Genomic DNA, 11557 nt, shown 5'->3' with positions numbered 1-11557 from the left:
GCGGTTAAGTAAAGTAGTGTATACTAATTACTCAGCATGATTCCGTGTACACAGTGGGTGTATTGTAACAAGTCTTTAGAATTAGTTTTATACTTCATGTACCCTGATAATAAACAAGTAATCCAGGTAGGGTTGCAGTCCTAGAATATGAAAACTAAATTAGGTTTTATTTTCTTCCTCCAAAGGTCCTTTGGGAAGCTCATTGGATGGATGCTTTAAACCAAACAAGAGTGACTGAATTTGTCTTCTTGGGACTCACTGATAACTGGGTGCTTGAGCTGATATTTTTCATGACATTCTCAGTCACATATTCACTAGTCATTTTGGGGAACATTCTCATCATGGTTACCATAATCTTTACTCCACGTCTCCATACCCCCATGTATTTCTTCCTGAGCAATCTATCCTTTATTGACATCTGCCACTCATCTGTCACTGTGCCCAAAATGTTAGAGGGTTTCCTTTTAGAGAGAAAGACCATTTCTTTTGACAACTGCATTGCACAGCTCTTCTTCCTTCACCTGTATGCTTGTGCTGAGATCTTCCTGCTGACCATTATGGCCTATGATCGCTATGTGGCCATCTGCACTCCCTTACACTATACCACTGTGATGAACATGAAGATCTGTGTCCAACTAGTCTTTGCTCTCTGGGTGGGCGCTACTATTCACTCTCTGGTGCAGACCTTCTTGACCATTCGTCTGCCTTACTGTGGTCCCAACATTATCGATAGCTACTTCTGTGATGTGCCTTCTGTCATCAAGCTGGCCTGCGCAGATACATATCTCACGGGCATGCTGATTGTTTCCAACAGTGGAACCATCTCCCTCGTCTGCTTCCTGGCTTTGGTCACCTCCTACACCGTCATCCTGATTTCTCTTAGAAAGCAATCAGCTGAAGGGCGCCGGAAAGCCCTCTCTACCTGCTCAGCCCACTTCATGGTGGTGGCCCTCTTCTTTGGACCATGTATCTTCCTCTATACACGGCCAGACTCCAATTTGTCCAGTGACAAGGTGGTATCTGTCTTCTACACTGCAGTTGCCCCTTTGCTGAATCCTCTCATTTACACTTTGAGGAATGAGGAGGTGAAAAATGCCGTTAAGCATCTTAGACAGAGGCAAGTTGCTTTCATGAAATTACATATATGATAGGAAGAGGATTGCAGACATAATTATGACCACTTTCTTTTTTATATAACATGATAGTTTATTTTTACATCATTTTGTGCATTTTTCCATCTCAGTTGCAATCCCTTTGGGCTTCCCATCACCAAATCACCCGTGTGCCATCACCATAGTCCAGTGCATTTCCCTCCCCCGACTGTTTTTGATCCCATTCCCCACTCCACCCCCACAAAATGTCTCTGGTATATAGCTTGTTCATCATTATCATTATTTTCTCGCCTGTTCTGTTATATTCCTGCTATGAGAGAAACCATCCAGTATGACCACATTTTTAATGAGAAAGAAAAATAAAGAACCAAAAACAGATGACAATGTATGGAGGAGGACAGACTTTTGCACTAAAGACGGTGATTTATTATTACATGGAAGGGATTAAAAACCTGGGAAAGTTTAAAGAAGGCTTTTGGTTTCACCAGTAAAAGAACAAATTTAGGGCACAGACCTAATTCTCAGGAACAGGTATAGTTATGAGAGAATCTAGTTTCTTGAATTTTACTGTTCTGAGAAGCTATACATTACATCTGCATTTATATATCAGAATGACCTTGCTTCCCAGTGTATTTATTTGAAGATGGGGATGTATAAGTAACTTACTTTCTTGTTCAGCTTAAAAATTATTTTATCAGCTTAAAAATTACTTATTTTGAGATTAAAAGTTTTTATATGCCCATGTTCCACTCACCCTCCACCAAACCACCTATGCCCGTACTCCTTCCACTACAACTTTTCACTCCCCCTGTTTCTCTGGTAACCATTATATTCTTTCACCAAGTTTGATTTATTGCCCGTGTATGTATTTTTTGTTATTTATATTCCACAGATGAGTGAAACCATTCCATATCTGTCTTTCACTTTTCCCACTTAGTTTACTTAACAAAATCTCAAGTTCCATCAGTTAGTTCCAAATGGCACTATTTCATCCTTTTCATAGCTATGTAGTATTCCATCAAATACATATTCCACAATTTCTTTATCCATTCATCTGTTGAAGGGCATGTGGGTTGGTTTCATGACATGGCAATTTTGAACAATTCTGTTATATACACAGGCATAGATAAACTTTTTTTGTATTAGAGTTTTCATATTATTTGGATAAATACATAATGGAGATGTTGCCAGATTGTATAGAATTTTCATAAGAGATCTCCATACCATTTCCCACAGGTATTGCACCAACTTGTCATCCCACTAACAGTGAATAAGAGTTCCTTTGATAAGAATTCCTTTTTCTCCACATCTTTGCAACATATGTTGATTCCATTCTTTTTTATATGAGCCATTCTCACAGAACTGTTTATTTTGTGTCAAATGGGGTCTACTTCTACATCATTTCTCAAAATGTTTATAAGCACTTCTTTAGATGCTGAACAGAAGATCAATTTTTCCTTTTTCTTCAAGGTTCAAAGGTTTTGTACTTTATTTAAAAATTAATTAATAAATTAACTTCTTTTACAATGTTTGCTTTCTTTTCTCAGTTCTAGATCTCATAGCATTCCCACCACCAATTCACCCATGTACCATCACCATAGTCCCTTGTTTCTTCTCTCCTTTGCCTTGGTCTCTCTCCCTCCCCTTCCCCTGCAGAATGTCTCTGATATGTAGTTGTCTTTTTATTGTTTGAATTTTTCCCTTTTCTTGAACAAACACTCCCATGAATATATCCTGAAAGTACCACTTTCATTAAACATCTTAAGTATATGTGCTTTCAAACACTTCCCTACATTGTGAAGAAATTATTTAAAAATAAACTTTACTGAATTAAAATTATTACTGCACAAAATACACTCATTTTATGTTTTAAAAAAGATTTATTTATTTATGTATATAAGAGCTTGGGTGCAGGCCAGAGGTGTAGTGGGTGAGAGGATTCACCAGAGGAAGAGTGGGGAGCAGAACTGGCAGATCTACTGAAATACACTGTTGAGGGGAGCAGTCTTAGCCATGTGGGTCAGCTCCCTGGCTAGGGATCAAACACATGCCGCAATGGCTTAGCTTGGGAGCACTGGGACTTTTGACACCTGCATCACCAGGGAGGCCTCTCTGTACTGCTTTCTGAGAGTTTTAGATATAATTGGGTGTCAGCTTTTATCAATTTCCTTTTCTGTATCAATTGAGATTATTAATTTTTTCCTCCTTCATCATGTTAATGCAGTAAATGCATTGATTGTTTTTCAAATGTTAATTTGTCTCTACTTTTTTGGGAGAAATTTTATGTGGTCATAATGGGCTATTCATTGCTGGTAAAAGAGCTGGGATGCCATTTCTATAATTTGGTGAGATATGATTTGATTTCCTGCTTGTTAGTTCATCCCTCCTCTTGTTTACTTTATTGAAACAAGTTGCCATTTTGTCAGGGAAAGAGTAGTCCATATATCAAAGAATTGAACTAAAAGTAGTCTCTGGTCACCAGCTAGAGAAGAACTGAAGCTCTCAGTACAATAGCCCTTGAGGAATTGTAATCTGCCAAAACCACTTGAGTTTGAAAGCAGATTCTTTCCCATTTGAGTCTTCAGTGAGACTTCGGCTTAGTCAAGACTTGATTGAACCTTGTGAGAGACCCAAAAAAAAATGGAACAGATGGGAATAACATGCACGATATATTCAACCTCAACTTTCTAAAACTGTGATTTGTGACAATTTATTTCCAGTATCAAAAAAAGAAATAATCTTAAATAAGAGAGAAATTGGAGCTTCTATGAACTGAACTAATAGATGAATCAAGATAATAATGAGTTAGTTATTGCAATTGGAAATTAAAATTGGTCAGAGCTTTTGGATCAAGTCAGTGAAAAGAAAAGGCTACAGATGGTATTCATGAACCGAGAATGGCCCCCAAAGGTGTTACATCCTAACTCCTGGAACCTGTCAATATGGTAGGTTGCAAGGCCAAAGGAATTAAAATATTAGATGGACTTAAGCTTGTTATCTCCTACCCTGAGTTAGAGAGAGTAGCCTAGATTACACAGGTGGACCTATGTAATCACAAGGCTTTCTTAAAGCGGGAAAAGGATGTCAAAAGTAGAGACCTAGAGAGAGGGTTATGAAGATGAGAGGAAACAGATTCCACAGTGCTAGCTTTGGAGATGTAAGGAAATACTAACTTAGGAAACTGGGAGGTCTTTAGAAGTTGAAAAGTGAAGGAAACAGATTCTCCCCTATAGCCTTCAAAAATGAGCACAACCAAACTCAGTCATAAGTATGTTCTGGGGAATCTAATGTGTACAACCTGGTGGTTATAATTGGTAATAACCCTACTGTCTACTTGAAATTTGCATACAGTTATCTTAAGTGCTCCACCCCCCCCCACAAGCAACTATGTGAGGAGATTGATGTGTTAATAAATGTAATAAAAGAAAATGAAATCAGTGAAACTTAGCTACAAAAAAAAAAATCAGAAAATGACACCTTGATGGTTGCCCAGTGAAATTCATATTGAATTTTTAACCAACAGAATAGTTAGATAATAAATTTACATGGTAATTATTTTGCAATTGTATACATCTGCCAAATCATCACAATATGTATTTTAAATACATAATTTTTGCCTATTATATCTTAGGGGAGTAGTGGGTGGGTCAGGAGAGGTCTGCCATGCCATGTGGTCACCTCCGGGGCAGGCGGGAATCGAACTCATGTGGAAGCGGCTTTAGATTCTCAGTGCTGTGCTTTAACCCGCTGAGCCACCAGGGAGGGCCTGCCAATTATATCTTAATAGAATTTTAAATTAAAAAAAAAGGATTATGGTGGTGGGAGATGACAGGAACTACACTTGAGGGGAGAAATCTATAAAGTTAAAAAATTAACAATGTAAGAAAATAAATAAGTGTAATAAAAGAAAATGAAATCAGTGAAATTTAGCCACAAATAAGGGACCAGATAATGACACCTTGATGTGGCCCAGTGACATTCATATTGAATTTTTTTAAAAAAAGATTTATTTATTCATACAGAACTGGGGTACAGGCCAGAGATGCGGAGGGTGAGAGGCTTCACCAGGGACAGAGTGGGGAGCAGAATTGGCAGATCATGAAGTACACTGCTGAGGGGAGCAGCGGGCAGGTCAGGAGAGGTCTGCCGCGCCATGTGGATCTCCTCCCAGGCAGGCGGGGATCGAACTCATGCGGAAGTGGCCTAAGCTTCCCAGTGCTGTGCTTTAACCCGCTGCACCACTAGGGAGGGCCCCATATTGAATTTTTAAGCAACAGAATTGTAAGATAATAAATTTACATTGTTTTAACTTCTAAATTGTGGTAAGTTTTTATAGAAGCAATAGAAAGTTAATGCAGATTTGTTTATTTTATGGTTTTTTTTTTTTTGCCCAACAAAGGAAAACATGTGTGCCATTATGAGAAAAATGACAACACTGCCCTGACAAATCTTGGCTAGAAATGTACACATGCTCTATATAGGAATAAAAACACTGTAAATATAACAGGCCTTCTTAAGTTGATTTATCAATTTAATTTAATGTGCTGATCATAAAAACCCTGCAGAGTTTCTTGGCTAAAATTTTCCAACTAATTCTAAAGTTAATTTGAAGAAGCAGGTGAAAATAGTTACGAGGGTACTTGGGCTTATACATCAGAACTGTTGATCTCTTGAATTGATTAGTGTCACTCGATGAGTTGAAGTAGGCCCTTATTAGGAATAATTGTGTGCTTAACAAATTACTTAGATAAAGAGGACTATGACTTACTATTACCAAAAGGAGTAGGGTTTATATATCCTATAGATGGTCAGAGAGCTGCTATATAGTCATAATAGCAATTTTTTAAAAAAGATTTATTTATTTATTCATACAGAACTGGGGTACAGGCCAGAGATGCGGGGGGTGAGAGAATTCACCAGGGAGAGAGTGGGGAGCAGAACAGGCAGATTGACGAAGTACACTGCTGAGGGGAGCAGCGGGTGGGTCAGGAGAGGTCTGCCGCGCCATGTGGTCTCCTCCGGGGCAGGCGGGAATCGAACTCATGCGGAAGTGGCTTAAGCTTCTTACTGCAGTGCTTTAACCCGCTGCGCCACCAGGAAGGGCCCATAATGGCAATTTTAATGGAACTAATGGAATGAAAGAGTACATTTAATACTAAAAATATATCTGATCTTTATTATTCTGAAAGGAACTTAGAATTGATTTAGGACCTTTGGGCCACTATTCTAATAAGTTCTGATGATCTGTAGAAACAATGTTTATGAGTACCCTAGAGAATTGGAGACACACACACACACACACACACACACACACACACACATACAATACAGAGTGCCGCGCCAGCACGACAGCAGAGATGGTCTGAGCAAAGGACGTCAGGGTTAAAACACACACTTCTTGGTCAGCAAGCAAAGGCACACTTTATTCTTCTCTCCTTCCCTATTTATACCCTTCAACATGGTACCTGGGGCTGGGGGGGAGGCGGAAGCTCTCAGCAACTGCGTCAATAACATGCGACAATAACATGGGGGTCAAAGAACAGTCATGTAAACATAAGGTAGCAAACACAAGGCAGGAACACTTCGGTGCCTCCTGTTTTTCTGTTCCAGCACCCATAGCTCATTCTTTGTTTCCACACAACAGTGTGCATATGATTCTGTGGGGGAGGTGGGGAGGTCTGTCCAGGCAAAGGACCCAACATCTCCCCCCTTTTTATTTTGTTAAGCTGAGAACCCCTGTCTTAGGTCTCCACCGACTGTATGCTCTTACCCGTCTTTGAGTGACCTCCGACCCTGTCTTAGGCGAGCGACATGATCAAGTGGGGTTGCCCGTCATAGGGGGGACTCAGGACTTATATGACATCTTGAGCCAGACTTGTAGCGCTTCGTGGGGGGCAGCGGTCATACCCAGGAGGACCTGGCAAATGACTGTGCCTGGCTTGACTCTGTCGGATGAAGCAAAACAAGACCCAGAGGCAGATGCTGACCCCCACGAGCAGAAGCAACACAAGTGAGAGCATTCCTGCCCACCGCTCCCCAGCCACCAAACCTAGCCATCGCGTTCCACCAAGAGGTCGCCTGGATAGAAGGGACTCGGGTACTATTGATGCTAACAATATGATGGGGCCATCTGCAAGGTGTAATTAAGGAAAACAGAGATGGTCTGAGCGAAGGACGACAGGATTAAAACACACACTTCTTGGTCAGCAAGCAAAGGCACACTTTATTCTTCTCTCCTTCCCTATTTATACCCTTCAGCATGGGCCTTGGGGGGGAGGCGGAAGCTCTCAGCAAGTGCGTCAATATCATGCGACAATAACATGGGTGTCAAAGAACAGTTGCGTAAACACAAGGCAGTAAACACAAGGCAGGAACACTTCGTGCCTCCTGTTTTTCTGCTCCAGCACCCATGGCTCATTCTTTGTTTCCACACAACAGTGTGCATATGATTCTGTGGGGGAGGTGGGGAGGTCTGTCCAGGCAAAGGACCCAACAACAGAGTGAGTGACTCTCTGACTCTGATCAAAAGTTAAGAACTGATTGAAATGACAGTGAGTACTCAAAAAGATAACGAACTAGAGGGAGCTTTTTAAGTAAACCTGGAGGTGCTCGTAAAAATATGTAAACATTATCACTTGCAAATTGACAATGTTGCATGTCATTCCTCTACAATTTTCATCTAAAACCCAAGTCAAAACCAGAACTTTCTATATCTATGATGAAATATGTCATAAATACCACTACTACGCACAATTAAAAAAAAACTTAGAAAAATGATCTATGCTAATACATTCTGGTCTTTTATATACATAGATTTTCATACCCATTAGTATCTTTCATGCAGAAATAGATTCTTACAGCCCCTTTTGCTTATATGTGTAGCATACAGTTGTGGCCTGAGGAATTCAATTGTTGAATACAAATTTGCTGAACAACTTTCCGTATGGACAGAGTGTTCTGTGTCTCCCTTTAAATAAGTCAACCGCAGAAACAAAAGTCAGGTTATTTTCATTTTATTCTTTCCTCTTGCATTTATTTACTGAACAACTAAACACATTTTATTTTATCTGTGGATCTACAAAATGTTTTCTGTGAAATAGAAAATAAAATGATCATACCTCCCCAGAGAGTTGAGAGGATTCACGTGAGTAGCAGAAATTTTGCTTGCAAATATGAAAAACAAACCAATCTGACATTGCTGTTCCATTGTGGTTTTACCTGCAACCAAGTTAGATTTTTCACAAGCATAGTTTTGTCTGTCACTGCCTGTGTCCTCTGTTCAGGGGATCCCTGCACAAGTATCTATTTGGGCTCTTGAACTGGCAATTTCTCCTATGTAGTAAAAGCATTTACTTCATGCAAATTCTACAGCTCTTAAATGCAGTTCCGTTATTTCACCAACCAGTCCATGGTTTATACTATGCAGAGAACTATCTTTGGAAAGGAAACTAGTCATTATTGGATATTCTTGTTGGAAATTAACTTGTGCTGCCCAGAAGCCCTATAGACTGCCTCCTGAGCCATATTCTTGTATAACTGGAATGGCTTGAATTTCCTTCCTAACACAATTCTAGGCAAAAAACACAAGAGCTGGGTCTATGGCTCACAAGTTTATGTATTGAATTTTTTTTTTATATAACATTTTTTTTTTTAAGACTCATTTATTTGTACATACAGAACTGGGGTACAGGCCAGAGGCTCAGGGGCGGCGAGAGGCTTCACCAGAGACAGAGTGGGGAGCAGAACAGGCAGATGGACGAAGTACACTGCTGAGGGGAGCAGCGGGTGGGTCAGGAGAGGCCTGCCACGCCATGTGGTCTCCTCCGGGGCAGGCGGGAATCGAACCCATGTGGAAGTGGCTTTAGCTTCTCAGTGCAGTGCTTTAACCCGCTGCGCCACCAGAGAGGGCCTGTATTGAATTTTTAATAAAAAAAAAATTTGACTTTGGGTTTCTTGATTGCACTCTCACTGACTGCCTGAGAAAGCCTGCACCATGGGAACATGCCTCTCTCACCAGTGTGAACTGCTGGGTCTGATATGCCATGCTTTCTACTTATAGGCATGTGGAGCCAGGTTGCTGGGAATATCTTTTTCACCTCCTCTGCTACCCTAGTCCACTCAGCACACCCATCCAGCACTGACCACAGTCAAGATCATGACCAGGTTTTATTCAACTTGGTATTTTCTCCCAGAAAATATCCAATATTGAATGACTATTATATTTGGTAATAAATTTTTAGTTGAATGAATCATCTCCATAATAACTTGGATAAAAAGAATGATATAAAATTATTTATCATGATAAACCAGGTACTTAGCTTACCATAGGTGCTCAGTAAATATTAAATGAATGATTAAAAACACACTCCCATTTGATAGATTTTTCCTGGACACTTAGGATCACAAAGTCTTGACATCTTCCTTTGAGTCACCGAAGTCATATGCAAACTCCCTTTGTCTAGTTTAATTGTGCTTCCTAAACTATTTAGGCAAGAGTGGGAGGGAATGATATGGGCAAGTGCTGCCCCAGAAATCTGAAGGTTTGTTTAGATCTTACATATCATCCTAAGAAAAATACAGGGGAAGGCTGCATGGTAAAGTGAAAACAGCATGAGTTTGTATTATGCCCTTGGGTTAACATCCTGTCTTTACATTTTCTACTTGCGTAAACTTGGGCATGCTACTTGCTATTCTCTAGCTTTTTTATAACATTAAACAAGTATAGTAATACTTACATTACAGGGTTGTTGTGGGAAATAAGTAAACACAAACTGCCTAGAACAAGTTCTAGCATATGGAAGATACGATATTAAAAATCATAGTTACGGGGCCCTCCCTGGTGGCACAACAGGTTTAAGCACAGCAAGGTGAAGCTATCCAAAGCCACTGCAGCATGAGTTTGATCCCCAGCCAGGGAGGTGACCCACGTGGTACGGCAGACCTCTCCTGGCCTGCCAGCTGCTCCCCTCAGCAGTGTACATCAGTCAATCTGTTCCCCATTCTGTCTCTGGTGAATTCTCTTACCCACCCACATCTCTGGCCTGTACCCCAGTTCTTGTATGCATAAATAAATAAATATTAAAAAAATCATAGTTATGGCAATGATGATCAGATATTGGGCCAGAAGATAATTTTATGTGTCATCTAGTATGATAAATATGGAATGTATCTTATTCTTTGCAAGACATTTCTCTGATTTGGAGCACCAAACACCTTAAGGTTTAGAAATTTTCAATTTTTTCCTTTTCTTTCCTCCCTCCCCATTAACTTGTTCAGCGCATTCTTCATGTCTTCATTCCTAAGGGTGTAAATGATGGGGTTCAGGAGGGGGGTGACAGCAGTGAAAAACACAGATACTATCTTGTCCTCCGGGAGGCTGGTGGATGGGCGGGAGTAGATGAAGATGCAGTGTCCCAGGAAGAGTGTGACCACGGTGAGGTGGGCTGCACAGGTGGACAGAGCTTTCCGCCTCCCTTCAGAGATCCGCTGCCTCAGACTCACCAGGATCACTGCATACGACACCACAAGGACCACAAAGCAGACCACAGAGATCAGCCCGCTGTTGGAGACGATGAGAATCTCAATGATGTAGGTGTCTGTGCAGGCCAACTTAATCACTTGAGGGACATCACAGAAGAAGTTGTCGATCTCATCAGGACCACAGTAGGGCAGTCTGATGGTGAGGGATGTCAGGGATATGGAGTGGACGGTCCCTCCTGCCCAGATGGCCACTGCCAGCAGCACACACACTTTCCAGCTTATAATTGTCATGTACTGCAGGGGCTTGCAAATGGCCACGTACCGATCATAGGCCATAATAGTGAGGAGAAAGATCTCTGTGCAGGCAAAGAGGTGCAGGAAGAACATCTGAGTCACACAGGCATTGAAAGAGATGAGCTTATCCTCGAACCAGGTGTCTACCAGCATCTTGGGGATAGTGACAGTGGTGTGGCAGACATCAATAAAGGACAGGTTGCAGAGGAAGAAATACATGGGGGTATGTAATCGTCGGTCATAGATAATCGTTATGACGATGAGGATGTTGCCCATCAGTGTCAGGATGTAGAAAACAAGAAACATGGTAAACACAGCTATTTGCACGTTCTGATTTACAGATAAACCTCTAAGCCGAAAGTAGGTCACTACAGTAGTTTTATTGAATAGGATAGCTTCTTCCATTCTCTTTGCTGGACACTCCTGTCAAGAATTAGAAAAACAAAACAAAACAAAACAATATCTGTATCAGTCATTTAATTACTTAATTCCTTGTGTTCATGGCTTTTTTTTAAATCTAGAATTTATGGTCAAATATTTTATTTAAAAATTCTCACTTGCCTCAACTCATGCTGGATGCATACTAGACATTTAACACATACATGTGGAGGAACAAAACAGAAAATCTTGTTTCACTATGAGCTATAAAACAGCCACAAATAGGAAGAAAC

The 11557-nt window shown here is 40.6% G+C and overlaps 2 protein-coding genes across 2 annotated transcripts; one reads left to right on the top strand and one right to left on the bottom strand.

The window, feature by feature from the left end:
- Positions 1-206: 206 nt before the first annotated feature.
- Positions 207-1148, top strand: LOC101635947 (olfactory receptor 4E2). Its single transcript, XM_004694536.1, has one exon. It carries the CDS (start codon positions 207-209, stop codon positions 1146-1148), a length of 942 nt encoding a protein of 313 aa, XP_004694593.1.
- Positions 1149-10343: 9195 nt separating this feature from the next.
- Positions 10344-11291, bottom strand: LOC101635725 (olfactory receptor 4E1). The gene has a single exon (XM_004694535.1). It carries the CDS (start codon positions 11289-11291, stop codon positions 10344-10346), a length of 948 nt encoding a protein of 315 aa, XP_004694592.1.
- Positions 11292-11557: the final 266 nt, after the last annotated feature.

This window comes from Condylura cristata, unplaced genomic scaffold (genome assembly GCF_000260355.1).
Source record: "Condylura cristata isolate star-nosed mole 26May11 unplaced genomic scaffold, ConCri1.0 scaffold00045, whole genome shotgun sequence".
NCBI lineage: Eukaryota > Metazoa > Chordata > Mammalia > Eulipotyphla > Talpidae > Condylura > Condylura cristata.
The sequence above is the reverse complement of the archived record's forward strand: the minus strand, read 5'-3'. Positions and strand labels throughout refer to the sequence as shown.